The sequence below is a fragment of the Bactrocera tryoni genome, chromosome 1 (assembly GCF_016617805.1).
Source record: "Bactrocera tryoni isolate S06 chromosome 1, CSIRO_BtryS06_freeze2, whole genome shotgun sequence".
Classification (NCBI taxonomy): Eukaryota; Metazoa; Arthropoda; class Insecta; order Diptera; family Tephritidae; genus Bactrocera; species Bactrocera tryoni.
Window position 1 is genome coordinate 83,456,520 of NC_052499.1, and position 16,124 is coordinate 83,472,643.

Consider the following 16,124-nt stretch of genomic DNA (forward strand, 5'->3'; position numbering starts at 1 on the left):
TTTAACATAATTAAAATAAATGCAATTTACATTTTTTCTGATTTACATATATTTCTTATTTCTAGTCATGAAAACCTTTAATAGCCATTACTGTAATACTAGCAATGTATGCAATTAACCTCAAAATTCAATATTTAATAAAAGCTTATTTGCCTTCATTGCCAAAACGCTCCAGCGCACACTAATTAAAAATTGCGGTTTATTTTTTAAAACATTTACCTTTTCCAGACTCTAAGTAAGATTTACTTAATTTTATGTTTTTTATAGTATTATGCTTGCATTTGCTACCATTACAGTTAAATGGAATATCAAGCGTAAATATATTTAATACCAAGTCTCATCCAGAATAGCGAGAAACTGAGTATAAATGACTAAGAAACTAGAAATGAAATTACGTGCAACAACAAAATGTTTTTGCCGCCCTAATAACATAACGTGATGTTGCTTCACGGCAACAATTTGCAGCACACAAAGTCGCTTGGCAACAACGAAATCTACTTTCGCAACGGAGTTAAATCTTTGTTTTATGCAATTATGCAGTGCCACAGGAATAAGAAATGTGCCCACTCAGCGAAATCCCTAGAGAAATCAATAAAACCTAGACAACTAGTTTAGCTTAAGTTTAACGCGAAGTGTCGGTATGTACTATGTAAGCAAGTTGCAAGTTTTAGGTTAGTGACAGGTGCACACCTTTCACTCTACTCACACTTCAAATTTGCGAATTTAGAAATGTGAAGGTTTATAAGAATAACTACTCATCAAAAACGCAAAAAATGTTATAATTTTTTTAAAGCTGGCATAAAAATATAAACTGCTGACAGGTTGTCGAAATACATATTTTATTATTTTATTGAAATATGTAGACTAGATTTCCAAAAAACGGAGTCTCAGCAAAGCAACTGAACCGCTCTTTTTAACCATGTTTCGGAAAACTTTGACACTACATAAATAATAGGTACTAAATCAGAAAATAAAAATGTAAGGTGCATGAATATATGAATAAAACGACGACAATAGAGAGAAAGAGATCAGCTGATATGATGAATTTCTTACCACGATATAGAGCAGGTCAGCTCGTTCAGTTGCATATGGTTCATTAAGTGAACTTCCTTCAGTAAATCAACAACCAATTGCCGAATATTGATGTGATGAGATGAGTTTAGGTCTCAATAACATCTATGCGTGACAAACAAATGATCTTATTTATTTTCGGAAATTTTAAAGATTTATTGATTGATTTATTTATTTTTTACATATATGTATGTATGCACATATGTGCAAGTATAATTATAATATCTCAAGTTTCAAAGCAAAGCAAACTTTTCTTCCTCATTTAACAACCCTATTTTTACTCGTAGCACTATTCGACCCCTACGTCTTACGCCACTTTCATTTTGCCTTATTACATACATACATAATTCTTTTTTTAATTATCTGCAATTTTCACTGCAGGAGGGAAAATGTACATATAATACATGGTCTTAGTGGATGGCAGGCTGACTGTGCAACTGTTGCCATCGGCCAGCACAGCATCTTCCATTGCCTTCCGCGATGCAACTTGACGGCATCTAATTTTGAAGATTATTCCTATGTACTTTCGTCGGTTCGCTTTTCTTTTGCGTCTTTTAAGATAGAAGGTGAACATGGTGTGCGCCGCAGTATCTTCAAACTGTGGGTAGAAACATCGGATGAGTAGTCAGTCGCAAGATAAATGGCTTATATGCGCTGTGGAGCAGCGAGTGGTAAGTGCCAACACTGCGCTATATTTGATGTGCAGCATAGCAGAGTCATACAAAGGAACACTCTGTAACCAGATATGTACATATGCATATATCACTGAAAGACATGGTGCTTTATATACATATGTATGTATTTATGTTATAAAAAATATTTTTTATCTGCGCATTTGTGTATATGCATGTGCGTTGTTGCAATAACGCGATTTTATTATTTTTTTTGGGCTTTTTGCACAAGCTTCGGGTGCTCCTAACTCAAAAATTTATGGATTTAACAATTTATGCGTAAAAATTGAAATTTGTTTAATGATAATATGAAATAAAAAGAATTACAACGGAAAGTGTGATTATTCAGACTATTTTATTGACTCCATTGAAACAATATGTGTTTTATGAAGTGATATTTTCTTCACGCGACCGCAATGTATTCCCAAATCGTTGACAAAGTATACATATGCTACGGCAAATGAAAAAGTTGCATCGCAAATTGACAGCACTTTTCACGCCTGGAATAAAGTAAGCCGCTCTTATGAACTGTCAGGATTTTCAAACTTTGCTATCTTCTGCTTTTGGAGAAATTTTCGAACAGAACGTATTCTACTGCATTCTCGAGAATTTTCTATTGGCCAATTCTTACTGGAAGAGCAAGAGCACACACCTTTTGAACTATGTTTACCACTCATCGTTTTACTGATCATAGGTGTGTAGACATTTACATAAATAATATGCATATAACGCAGCCACATGCATTAATATACACTGTGCAGCTATTGAACTTGGCACTTGTAAAGTTTAAAAATACAAGAAATCGTATTTCAGCGTTGCAAAGGCGAAAGTAAATGTCTCTGGCTGCAACGACATCAAATGGATCCAAATTATAAAACAAATGACAACCATCAGAAGCAGCTAGAGGCTGACAAGCGAGGCCAACAGCCCGCAGCCTACAGCCGACTGTCGTACACGAAATGTCAAGACGTTAGGCTAGCCAAACAACACGACTAAAACAACATAAGAAAGGAGGGAGGAACAACCCACCGGCAGTGCAATCGCTAGAGTGCAACGCCTCCATAAGAGCAGCAATTTTGTATATGTAAGTATTTGAAATAAGTATAAAAGAACATTACTCTTATAAATAAGGCACGAAAGGAAGCAAAGGTACAGAATTCTTGTTGATGAATATGCGAATATTAATCCGCACGAATTTGAAATAGAAATTAATAGACAATAAAAAAGCTTTTGTCTGTGCTATCATTATCCTCTATGTGCTAGTAAATACAGCGAAGTTTTTAAGCGCATATGCGTATATTTATAATTTTATATATAAGGCATATGTAGATATGTACGAGTATATGCATGTATTGTCTCCTGCTGTTTGTTTGGACGCTCGTACGCTCGGTTGTTAGCAATATACCGGCAGCAGCCCACTGAATGATTAGGTGTCGTCCACCCGCTGAGCTATTTTTACAATACGCTGCGCGCAAGTTTTCGCTTTATATATCGTTTGTTGAGAGTCGAAGGTGCCACTAAAACAGATTGTGCATATCTACATACAAACTATATATTTATTTTGTTGGAGTGCGACGTCTAGTAGATGCTACAATTCAATTGAGTTCGACGATTGGCGATTTCTTCAATTACGATAGAGATGCGAATCTGCTTTCTCAATACTTTAATGAAAAAATAATGAGAAATGCATTAAGGCGTAGCACGAAAACTCAGATAAACCTTTCTGTAATTAATTAAAATAGAGCTTTTTGTAAATGTACTCTATATACTTCCGCAACTGAGTGTGGGCATGCGAACGTTTTCAACTATTAGCGATTGACTAAAGTCCGGAAAAGTTTAATCTGAATTCAAAATTTATAGCATACTTAGGTTTAAAGTACATTTCCTTTCATTACAATTTAACCAATTTTGGTTTCCAATTAGTCTTTATTAATGCTAGTAGAGTAATTTTCAACTATCGATTTCTAAAGCAGCGTATTTATAAATTAAAGGAACAGGCGATGCATTGAGAGAATTTACGACGAAGAGAAGGTGATACGAGTATAACTTTTAAGCCGTGTGACGTTTGTCATAATAACCGTACAGTTATTGAGTATTATTGAATTTTTTTCAAAAATCTTGCACTTTTTCTTTACGCAAACGAATTGCACATCAAAACTGAAGAATCAGTGGCTGACACATTCGTCGATAATTCGTAGTAGCTTCCCGCTGCATTTTTTACAGGAGAAATTAATACATACATATATACTTGTAATATTTATATGTACATATGCCTACTATTGCATTCAATTTATTAAATTTGACCGATATAACAATTGAGCCAAGTACTTCTCGAATATTTTTTTCGTAGCTTAGAAGGCAAACCCACATCAAACCAACACAGGCACAGAAAAGCGGCTCCAAAGACGCAAATACTAACACATATACATACATATGTCTCTGTGTTCATATTTATAAGTACAGTGTTGAGCAGCACCAACATGGTGTGCACTCATTAGGAGTAAAATCCAGTTAACCCACACACTGATAATTATTTTTGCAGACATTTAAGGTTTTGCGTTTTTTCTGATTTTTTTCAATTTTTTTTTTTATTTTTTTTTTTGAAGCAAGCGAAGCGTACATCTTTAGCAACAGTGGCACCAGCAGCAACGTCAAATGAAACCCGTTTTGGATACGAACAACAATGCAGAGTTATAATTTATTTTTGTCGTTTTTAGGGGGTTTTGGGCCGAGGCTGACTACACCATCATCGACTGAAAGTGGGTAGGCAGACCGGCCGGCAAGTACATTTGTATGTGATTGTATACACACATACAGGTGCACAGACAAACACATCAATGAACCTATACAAGTATTTACACATTTTCATTATGCTTGTATTTGTAGTAGCTTGTAGACACTTGGCTTGGTAAGTGAAGTTGTCTTGGAGGATTAATGTGGTTACCACACACAGGCACACGAATATTGCAGTGGAAATTGGTTCATATTTTTTGCTCTGTTGGTGGTGCCGTTTCAGATGTTTCTCTGTTGTCATTGTTTTTGGGAGTTGAAGTTGCCGTCGCCATTACGGCAACTGTCACTGCTACAATCGCTATAGCTATTGTGGTTCGAGTTATTGCTGCTTGTTGGCATTTATCCCACGTACTCGTTGTTTGTGGCACATTTTTGCAAAACGAATATTCCAGCATACAGCAGTATATGGTTGGCCATGTCAATGCATGCAAATAATTCACTTAATTTCACGAACGAATCAGGCGGTTTTTAAAATCTGCACAAAACTACAATTGAATAGGTAAAATGTACCGATGGCTGCGAATATTAATTTTTTAAACCGATTTGAATGTAGATAAACGAATATATTGGTAAAATTAGCTTATTTGAAGTCAAATACTTAAATTATTATGTATTATGTATACATACATATGTATATGTATATTCATATGATGTGTAATAATAATTTTTAGAGTTGAAGAGTTTACTAATTTGAGTGCTGATCAGTGATTCATATGGGAAAAAAAATATATCAATTAATTAAATATTTTAAGATGGTTAAGAATATATATAAGGTGATTCATGCATAAGGTTTTAGGGGAAAAAATAATACGGTACAATAATATTATTAAGTTATATATATTCAGTTATTTTTTTTTTCTCATCGCCTCTTAACTCATTAATTTAAGCTTATATTTGCATCAGTTAATTAGAACTATACCAAACACCTCTTTGAATGGCCATTTAAACTCAGTTATGATTTGATTGATATTCTAGCCTCTATTACTCATCTACCAGTTTTAACTCTATGTGAACAATTTTACTTTCGGTCAGGTCTAATCCAACCTTACAATCATTGCAGGGTTTATAGTACTCCTCATATGTGTATGTATGATCTGTGTTATTGATTTGAAAGCGTTAATAAACTTATGTACATACACAGATATTGACTGTCAAAAATTTTAATTACATACTATTTAATTATCCCCCAGAAATTGTTAAATTACAGTAATTTGTACATTGCTTTAACACCGTAGCAGCAGCGCTAATTGCAACAAAGCTCAAAACAAGCGTTTAAAATGTATCAAAAGAAAAAGTGTCTGAGCGCAACATTACTATCTATTACGCTCCAAATACGAGGTATTAACTAATTTTATTTTTTTTTTACTAAAATTCCAAATGTATGTATCGCATATGTCAAATATATTACATATGTAATTACACACAGTATTGAAAAAGAACATGAATGCTAGGGTACCTTTGGAATGTGCTACTCGTATGTGCAAGAAGGTGTGACAAATATTAAATAATGTATATCATTATTAAAAAAAAAAGTTTTTAAAACGCTGAAATAAGCAATATTTTAATAGATATAAAAAAATAGATAGATATAACTATAAAAACCATGAAGTCAACATTTTCGAAAATACATAGAATTTTTATGACACCATCTATTGAAATAACGAACCGCTATCAAAATAGATAGCGGCTTAAATAAGTCGACTAAAAATGTTGTAGTACGTGAACTCTATTTTTATTTTCACAATGCACATTATTCTTTTTTGTTTGGTCTTTCATTTTTTGCATAATCTTGTCGTTCATATTTTGTTGATAATTTATAAAGCGATACACATGCATACATGTCGCAGCGTACGAGCGGATGATTCATTGTAAAATGAATGGGTGATTTTGTGCTTCTGGTTTGATCAGCAGTAAAACAGTCGCGCTGAAACTTGATTCCCATTCAACGCGGCGTTCATTCATTTAATCATTCGCTACCTATTGTCTAGCCAGTATTAGTTTTGCGCAGCCAGAAGGCCGATCGCCCAGTTGCTCAGTCCAATCCAATTCAATTAACATCAATCTAATTTTCTAAAAATGAGTGTCGTAGAAGGCTTTCTAGATCAGATCAGATAAAATAGTAACGTCAAACAGATGAGTAGCGTGGGTAGAAAAATTCGTATGGCGGTTGGTTACGATGCTTCATAATATAACCGGCTGCCGGTTTGGAATAATACTGGGAATTTTTTATGTAAATCGACAAGCTTTACAAACATTATGGCGCATGCCTTAATTAGTACGAAAGTAATTTTTAATTAACTTTAATTTGATACATCATGCAATAAGAAATGTTGACTTTCAAAAAGTGAGATTTAGTTCTTCTATGACAAACCCAAAGTACATCAAAGCAGATGGATGGTACTGTAAGTATTTTGTATTGACATGTAGCGTATTTCTGAGAAAAGCAGCCAAACAAAAAAAAGGTACATAAGAGTATATTGTGGATTTATTGAAACTTAACTTACTATGTATCTATGTATTTCTTTTTTTCAAATACTAGCACAATATACAACACTGCTTTCAAACAATGAGGCAATTTCAATACAAACTGTTATGGATTACTTTGTTATATAGTATGGTATGTACACATACCAATATATGAAAAGTATTTGTACAACCTAATCGGAATAGTTAATTATTTTCCACTTCATTTATATTATTTTCAATTAATAAATCTAAAAATTAGTCAAAGCAATTGAAGTGTTCGCCCAGTTGAAAGAAATGTCTTCTTAGAGATAAGGGCTTTTATTGTAAGTGCCTCAATTATGATAATCACACCGAAGCGAACGCTGAAAGCGACAATGTCACTCTACCTTAGGCGTATGTTTATATTAACAATTTTTGTTTTCTTTTAGGCATTCATTCATTGAATTTTTGTTTACAAACAAAGTTGTTCATCTATACATACAAGCGCACATACACATCTTCCATAAGTTACCACTGATAATGGGCACATACGTTTGTTGTAAAGGAATACAGGAACGGCACGTTCATATAGGCAAAAGGCATTTGCCTAAGGCCCAAGAATTTTAGGACGATATTTTGGCAAATTTTATTTATTCGTTTATATGTATGTATATTTTTTAATAAAATTACCTGAATAATTTTCCAATAAATTTGTTGAACTTTGTTGCTAAGGCAAAATAAGCTAAGAAGGGGTGGAGAATTCGGCTTTTGCATAGGGTGGTAAATTAGCTGCCGTTTGTTTAAGTAAAAAATAATCAACATTTATGAAACACTCCTCCTCTTATATGTCAAATTCTTTCCATTCATTTTTTAGTACAAACTTATACTCATTAAAAGATAAATAAATATACTAAGTCTTACATGCCCTTAAAAGCGCAAAGCGAAAGTGTTAAAGTGAAGGAATGAAAAGCAATGACTAAAGGAAGTTTGATAACAATATGACCTAATTCACTAAACCACTTCATATGACTTTCATATACATAACAACAAAAACTACAACGCTCATTTACATATGTAAAAACATTTTTCTTAGGAATACACCACATATGTACATATGTATGTATGTATCTATGTCATAAATAGTGTGACTGCAACACCGTATGGCATATAAACAATTTCTAAGAATTAATGGGACTTCCGAGATAATAATCGGTATGCACTTGCATATGACCAGCTTTTATTTACCAGGAAAGAAATTCATAACAAAGTTATATACATGAGCTTTATTCACATATGTACATACATATGTATATCCTGAAGAAATATTAAATAACCATAAGGTGAGTTTAGAAAAATCGTATCAACAGTTCCACCTCGCGAGTTACTAGGAGAAATTAAGCTACCAATTTGAACCCTAAAACTATTTTATAATGTCGTAATATGCATATGTAGATAATACATAGCAACAATCAATAAAGATGTACATTCATATAAACCAAAATGTGGATATGTTTTGGTGTTTCAATATGCATACTTATGTACAATAATATACCATACATATGTATATATACTTATGTATGCATGTATATATACATATTATAATATTATTATGAACATATACATGCATAACGAATACAAACATACTTGAAAGCCAAACAGAGCAATCGAAGTAAGACTTTCATATAAGCGAAAGGCTACAAACACCTAATCGCCCATACCTTACTCTGCACTAATACTCACTCAATATTTAAATAAATAAATAACTTGACTCCTATTTATTTTTTTTGCAAGAACAATGACAGCATGTACCTTGAAGGCGAAACATCCAGTATCAACTCGTAACGAGAATGAAAACGAGTTTGAAGGACGATTTCACCTCACTTCGGCAAAAACTCCGATTGTTGTGAGCAAACTGCAGTGTAAAGCAGTATACCAACAAATTTAATGATTTATCCCATGCAAACAGGCGGAAAAGTTTATTCCATAACTAAGATATTATAAAATAAACCCTAATATTGTATGTATGTATATTTACAGATATTTATATGGTAAGAAAATTTAATAAAAATTACAATGTATGAATAAATGAAAGCAAGAGAGTGCTACATACCTGTGAGAGGATTCCATCATTTGAAGATATTATTAAATCATCCATTTTTTGCTCAGGCTCTTCTGTTGTTTCACTTAGTGTTGCTTGTTCTTTGGTTTCTTCGATTAGGTGTTTCTCTTCAGTTGATACAGGAGAGGGTGATATCATATCAGCATCGATTGATTTCTGTGTAGGCGTAAACTCTGGTGCGAATATATTCAAAGACGTAGGCGAAGCATCGAAAACAGTACCTGGCTCACATTCAAAAGTGTCAGGTGCAGAGTTTCGGTCACTTTCAAATGAAGGACCACCGATGGCAGATTTTTGTTCCTCCACATTAGGGATTTGGATTTCGTCAGTATACAAATTCGGTTCATCAACGGAAGTTAAGTCAATACCCGATGCAAGTTGATTACGAGCTTCAGAGGAAGTACTTTCTAGATAAAACGATTCTTGCATATTTGCAACGTTGTCCATATCGATCGGAATTTGTGGAATATCCTTCACTGAGGAATGTAATTCGTTTTGTAAGTTCATTTGCATTTCTTCCGTAGACGGCGAATGCGAAATATTTTCTTTTTCATCTACATCAAGCAACTCTTTCCCCTCAACGGTAAATCCTTGATGCGATGATTCCTCAACAAATGAGTTGTTCAAATCTATTGGTAATGGTTGTACCGTATTAAAGACATCTTCGATAATTTCAACATTTTCTTTAGGGTTCTCATGAGTTTCCTCGATTTTTTCAACATCAACCGGTTGTGAGTCTGTATCTAAATCGACAGAAGTTTCGGGACCATGATCGATTAAGTTTAATGGCGATTGACTGAGTATATCTGAACAATATTCATTCGCATTTCTTTCTAATTCAAGCATATTCACGCTATAACTATTGAGACTTTCCAAATGTTCTTGAATTAATTGAGCATCTTGTTGTGAGTGCTCTACCGTACCCACAGCAATCAAATCATCTTCTTGTTCCAATTCATGCGGACGTTTTGCAGCTTCGTGCTCAAAATCATTTTCTTCTGGTAAAGCAATAGCGTCCAAGTTGGTTTCAGCACTTCCCTTGCGTGGGCTCTGAGCAACAAAATCATCATCGCCCAGTAGGTGCCGTGGAAGTGAGTTTGGTTGTGTTCGTATTGGTATTTCCTCAACACTATTTGAAACATCTTCATCAACAACAAATTCTTTATTATCGATAGTTGGAGAAGTAGGGTTTGATCCAAAGTTTGGAACAAATTCTATTGCATTCGGATTTAATTGAGAGTGCATTTCTGATTCATAATCACTATTTCCAGTTGTTTCCTCGAAAGGAATATCACCATGGACATTGGTAAGTGATGGAACGTTATTTTCTTTGTCCTCATTTGAAAAATCATCACTCTTTATAATATTGTCTTCAATTGGTATTTGTTGTAATTCTTGCTGTGGAGCACTCTCACTAAGGCTATTTGTTCGATTAGTATTATTGGTTGCCAAAGAACTAGGGTCGTCCTCTTCGGTCTCATCCGCCATGCTTCCTATATTAGTACCTTCGTCCAACAGATCTTCAACTTGTTTTGGTATTAATTGCTCTTGTGGTATATGTTCAATTTGCATTTGCACTTGCAACACACCGGTATCTGCATAGCCGTCTTCACCGGCTGTAGAGGTAGTATTTGAAGTTGTTGAAAAATCACCATCATTTTTTATTACTTCTACGTCGACTTCTCCATTCTCTTCAATGCCGGTTGCGGCATTGTCAGCGTCTGCGTCAACTGCGGCTGAAATGCCAACGACACCGTTACCAACTTCGTGATGGTCTAGCAAAAGTATATCGGCACCGACATCACCATGCTCGTATCCATATCCATGCCCGTTGCCAACTTCCTCTACGCCTTCCACGTCTTTACAAGCCACACTGGCTTTCAACTGCTGCTGTTGCTGTTGCTTTTCGCTCTGCTGCCCTTCTTTGATATATTTCCATTCCTCTTCATCATGCTCTTCATGCACCTCAAATTTTCCCCCAATCTCATCTACAGCAACATTATCACACACACCATCACCACTATCCATCTGCAAATTCTCCATTAAATGTTGAGAATTTTGCAAAAAATTGTCCAAATGCGCATTATCCTCGTGCTCCATTTTAACGTTACGTTTTTATCCGTACTTTCTTATTCCCTTTTACTTTGTTCACGCCTACTGGACCTTATTCTCTTTCCTTCTCAGCTCGGACTATATTTGTCTGAATTTAAATAATTAAACGTCACACGAACTTTTAACACATACAGTTCAAAAATTGCTCAATGTTCCCCGTCTAAATTTAATATTTTCAACTTTTTCCCCAACAAACTTTCTGTATGAGTCTTCACAAATTTGCTGCACTTTTCGCACTGTGGAGATTTCAAAACCGACCGAAGAACACACCCGGCAAAATTATCCAACTGGCGCACGAACCAAATGGGCGGCACGAAATACATTCGTTTATAGTGTTGCCACCATCTTATACACTAATTTTCTCGACGGTCTTCCCCATGTTTGCAAGAAACCATTAAGTTAAGGCGCTAAGTTAAGGCAGAAGAATGCAACCGGGTGATAACAGAGAACATATAACATTTAGAGGGTGTATATATGAGCATATTTATGTAAATTTTGCTCTTCTTAATTTTGTAACACCAAACACCAAAATTTGCAAACCTTATTAAAAAAGATAGAAAATCGCCCCTTTGCCTAATCTCTCAAATCTAATCATTGCATTATTTGTGTATACATATGTATATATTTTTTTTTTTGGCTGGGATATTTGTTGTAAATAAAGCATTATTTTAATTATTTTATTTTAGTCACAATTCTCTGCATTTGCACAATAAGAAAAGGGCTGCCATGGTTATTTTTTTCGCGCCGCGCTTCAAAAAAAAATAAAAATTATATTAAAAAAAATTAATATACGGAGACGTTATACTGAAGTGTTAGTAAGTGAAAAGTGCATTATATAAGTGAAAAAGTTATTCACAATATACAAATTATCAATGTAAAAGTTGTCAATTTTTCAACTTTAAATGCAAATATCTTTAAAACTATAAATCATCGGCAACTATATATATATATTTTCGTGATCTGGAGAACGTCGCCTTTCCAGTGATACTCATTTTATCCCCGAAATCCCAGAATGCTATTCTAAATTTTACCCCCCATTTTATCCCCGAAATCCGGGTATGCTATTCTAAATTTTACCCTTTTTTTAATTTTTTTTTTGTATGTACTTTATTAACTGTTGTTTTTATTGTAAGTAATACTGGTGGAATTGACTAAACAATAATATAAAAGAGTGGCATCATTTTGGACTAAAAACATGTGGAGCTGATCGAGTTTTGTGTTTCAGGTGGAGGTTTTTGCGGTGCACATATATTTTATTGAAAGGATAAAAATAAAATGACGAAGAATAAGAATTCTGACTTAAAGAGTAATAATGTGAAGGGAAATGTGTTGGAGAAAAGTAAAACAATTAAAAAGGATAAGAAAAAAAGCATCGAAGGTAAGAAGAAGTTACAGCAAACCGTAACGAAAAAAGCTGAAAAGTCCAAGACTGCTGCCACAAACGGAAATACTGAAGCAGGTGCTCTTGTTAAACACAAGAAGCCAAAGAAGAAGTCCAAACAAAATAAGGAGGCAACTGATTCACCTGCAAAGGAGAATAGTGGTAACAAATCCTTGGGAGTAATCGAAAAGAAAAATGCTAAAAAATTGGCTAAGAAATTAAAAAAGCAAGCAAAAAAGGAGGAAGCTGTGAAAAAGACACTAGAGGAAAAAGACAATGCAAAGAATTTAAAGTCAAAGTCTGATAATAAAGGTAATAATGCTAATATTCATATTGATCGATCTATCTATAACAACTCGTAAATATCAACTTTTTAGAACCAAAAGAACATGATCCAATCGAAGCTGCATGCACCATATTTGTCGGCAATTTACCCGTGAATACAAAGCGCGCTCAATTAGTCCGTCTGTTTAAGGATTATGGACCGGTTAATGGTGTTCGGTTTAGAACCGCCAATGGGAAAGTTCTATTTAGACATAAACACCGAAAAGAGGCAGGCAGTCTAAGCGCTTGGATAGTACTCAAAGATGCAGAGACAGTAACACGTGCATTGGCCTTAAATGGAACCGTTTTCAAAAACAATCACTTACGTGTGACACGTGGAAATGAAAAGAGTAGTTCTATGGATACGAAACGTACAATTTTTGTCGGCAACCTTAAATACAGTAAGTTCAAAAATAATGCATAAAGCATCTCTGTTATTTTAAATATGAAAAACATTTTAGGTGCCAATGAAGAGAAGCTACGTGAAATATTTTCCTCTTGTGGTGACATTGAATACGTGAGGTGTTTAAATGATGATAAAGGGTGTAAAGGTGTGGCATATGTTTGTTTTAAAGCTCCGGAAGCTGTAGGTTTGGCTTTGGAACTTAATGAAACAATGCTAGATGAACGTCCAATTCACGTTGAACGATATTCTATTAAAAAATTGGGTGCAAAGAAAACAAGAGATGTAGCAGAGAAAGAGATTAAAAATAAGTCAGCCGGTGGAAAGATTCAGAAGGACAAAAAGAAACTTAAAGGCGATAACTCACAAACAAAAAAAGTTGCTGACACAAGCAAAAAATCCAAGTTTCGTGGTGTCAAAGTCGAAGGTGCGCACGTAAAAAAGCAAAAGAAAAAAGTGACAAGCCAAATGCAAAAATTAGCCAAGAAGATTGCGCCGAAGGAAAAAGCTTAATCGTATGATCGCATCGTAGTTTAAAAAAATACAAGCAAAATTTGTATTTTACAGTTATTAAAGAGTACAATTTATGAATACTATTTTTTTATTTTTATTTCCAATTGCTTTCTTAATTTTGCTTGTGATTCTATGGGAAACTTATTAATATGTTTTTTTGCGCAAGCCAAACAATAAGTACATGTAAAGTAAAAACTACATTCCGCTCCTTTGCAAACGACGTTTTCGCATACTGTACACCTGGAACCTATTATTACAAAGTACTCTGCTTTAGGCTTCCAACGAATTGGAGGTGATTGAAAAGGATCACGTAGTACAAAAGAATCTTCTAAAAGCTTAAGTCCATACACAAAGGGCGGAGTTTTGCCATAATAGTTCACCATTTCCAACATATCGCACATAGTACATTGAAATTTAATTTTCGGAACACGTTCGTCGGTTTGTGATTCACATTTTTCTGAACTTTTTGAGACATTGGCATCAGCTTCTAAGCGTGAAATCTCTGCCTCATCGTCTTTCACATTTAACTGCAAATCTTCGTATCTATTTAGGTTGTAAGGGGATTGGTTCGAGATTTTAGAATCTTCCATAGCTGTTTCTGACTTTCTGCAAGAGAATACATAACAATACATTGAAATTTTCAAAATCTCAATACATACATATATTTATTACATTTATAATATATACCATTAATTTGAGATTTTAAACATCATATCATTATAGATAACTCGAAGTTACATAACAATCGCCAACAACTACTAACCACTAGTTAACAATAAGTAAAAATATAAGAGTAGAGTTTAGAAAATTCAAAATTTAGCAACCCTCAACTCTAGCTTTTTTTGGCAATTCAGATGGCCACCAGTACGGTTTTTCTACGTAGCATATATTGCCATCTACAAATAATTTGGTTGAACCTAAAGCTTGTTCTACACGCAAAAGTCCTAAAGCCCTATCTAAATTTGCTCCGCGAATTACACCAATATTGGTGCCTGCTTCAGTTGAGATATTTATTGATTTTGGTGAAGCCGGAACAGACAATCGCAAAGGCATTATACGCTTTCGCACTACTCCTGTATGGTGGACTCGTGCCGTTAACTCCTGGCCAAGATAGCATCCCTTATGAAAGCTTACGCCATGCATATAATCACAATTAGCTTCCAATGGAAAACTCTTGCCTGGCGGAAGGTCTTGAACACCTTCTCCAACGCCATAACGATAACGATGCATGCGATAGTTGCAGTCGTTGGTAGGTTTTGCTACCGTAATGTCGCCGGATTTAGAAAACATGTTTGCTAAATCTTTCCATGTTTTATCAGTTTTGGTTATGACACGTGTACCTAGGTCACGTATGCGAGGATCTGGAGTAGAAATGACTTCTTGTCCCACTTGAACACTTGTGTCCATTCGAACGACGCTTCCAACTGGATTAAAAACGATCCATGGTCTGTATTCTCCATCAACTGCATCAATTTGAATATTTCGTCTTACGCGATAGAGACGCAAATGTCGACGTAATTCGTTTGATATAAATTTATCACACTCAATTAGGTAAGTGTTCGGCTCTGGCGTACGATAAATTATAGAGTCATACAGTACTCTGCCGGCCTTATTAAGGAACATTGTGTACATTGCAGAAGTTTTAGGAAGAGGTGTACTGCCCGATTGCAGATGAGTCATATCGTTTGTTATGAGTCCTTGCAAGAAGGGCACAACCTCTTCTCCTTTTACTCGCACTAAAACTCTGTCCGTTAATTGCTCAACAACCAAACGTTTATCAGCAAACTTTTCATTGCGTTGCACCCACATGAAGTTGTTTGTCGTCTCAATAAAACGCGCAAAACTTGACTTGATTTTCGTTAGACCTTTTAGGATGTTCATTTTAAAGTGTCTGCGAATAGCGGAACATCCCATTATTTTAATATACAAACAACAACTATATAGTCACTTACGTTCAAATATTCCTTTACTATTTCAATATAATTTTCCTCTTTCAAATACAAAGCTATAGCACATAAAAGTTTATATAAAAATTTCGAAAATTTATCTATACAATTTGCAATAAAAAGCTAACAAATTAACTCAAGGCAAAATAGATGGGAAATGCCAGAACAGCTGATGTGAATTACAACACTTTGACAGATTTTTTTTTACTATCGATATTCTAATGTTGAATATCGAGTAAAGTGGATTTCAAAAATAGTATATAAAGTATTTTTAAATATTTATTGCAAAATTTATCTTGCCATTAAATATAAGCGAACAAGTAGCTTGACAATAATGATCTAATTG

The 16,124-nt window shown here is 34.4% G+C and overlaps 4 protein-coding genes across 5 annotated transcripts in view; 1 reads left to right on the forward strand and 3 right to left on the reverse strand.

The window, feature by feature from the left end:
* Positions 1-11,484, reverse strand: part of LOC120766513 (205 kDa microtubule-associated protein) — a 32,662-nt gene extending 21,178 nt beyond the window's left edge. Inside the window, exon 1 of the mRNA XM_040092075.1 lies at positions 9,091-11,484. Within this exon, the coding sequence (XP_039948009.1) occupies positions 9,091-11,199 (2,109 nt within the window). The 5' untranslated portion in view covers positions 11,200-11,484. The remainder of the gene's footprint in view (positions 1-9,090) is intronic.
* A 906-nt stretch (positions 11,485-12,390) lies between these two features.
* LOC120777673 (nucleolar protein 12) lies at positions 12,391-13,915 on the forward strand. Its single transcript, XM_040109142.1, has 3 exons — positions 12,391-12,904; positions 12,970-13,317; positions 13,378-13,915. Exons 1-3 carry the CDS (start codon positions 12,487-12,489, stop codon positions 13,830-13,832), a joined length of 1,221 nt encoding a protein of 406 aa, XP_039965076.1. The 5' UTR covers positions 12,391-12,486; the 3' UTR covers positions 13,833-13,915.
* On the reverse strand, positions 13,903-15,873 carry LOC120777690 (cysteine-rich DPF motif domain-containing protein 1). 2 transcript variants are annotated; one of them, XM_040109167.1, is made up of 2 exons: positions 15,785-15,873; positions 13,903-14,438 (listed from the first exon to the last, which is right to left on the reverse strand). In XM_040109167.1, exon 2 carries the CDS (start codon positions 14,420-14,422, stop codon positions 13,913-13,915), a length of 510 nt encoding a protein of 169 aa, XP_039965101.1. In that variant the 5' UTR covers positions 14,423-14,438; positions 15,785-15,873; the 3' UTR covers positions 13,903-13,912. The 2 variants fall into 2 exon arrangements, with proteins under 2 accessions (XP_039965101.1, XP_039965109.1); XM_040109175.1 differs by lacking the exon at positions 15,785-15,873 and adding an exon at positions 14,520-14,611.
* Positions 14,538-15,877, reverse strand: LOC120777682 (putative transferase CAF17 homolog, mitochondrial). Its single transcript, XM_040109155.1, has 2 exons — positions 15,785-15,877; positions 14,538-15,723 (listed from the first exon to the last, which is right to left on the reverse strand). Exon 2 carries the CDS (start codon positions 15,711-15,713, stop codon positions 14,649-14,651), a length of 1,065 nt encoding a protein of 354 aa, XP_039965089.1. The 5' UTR covers positions 15,714-15,723; positions 15,785-15,877; the 3' UTR covers positions 14,538-14,648.
* Between the last annotated feature and the right edge of the window lie 247 nt (positions 15,878-16,124).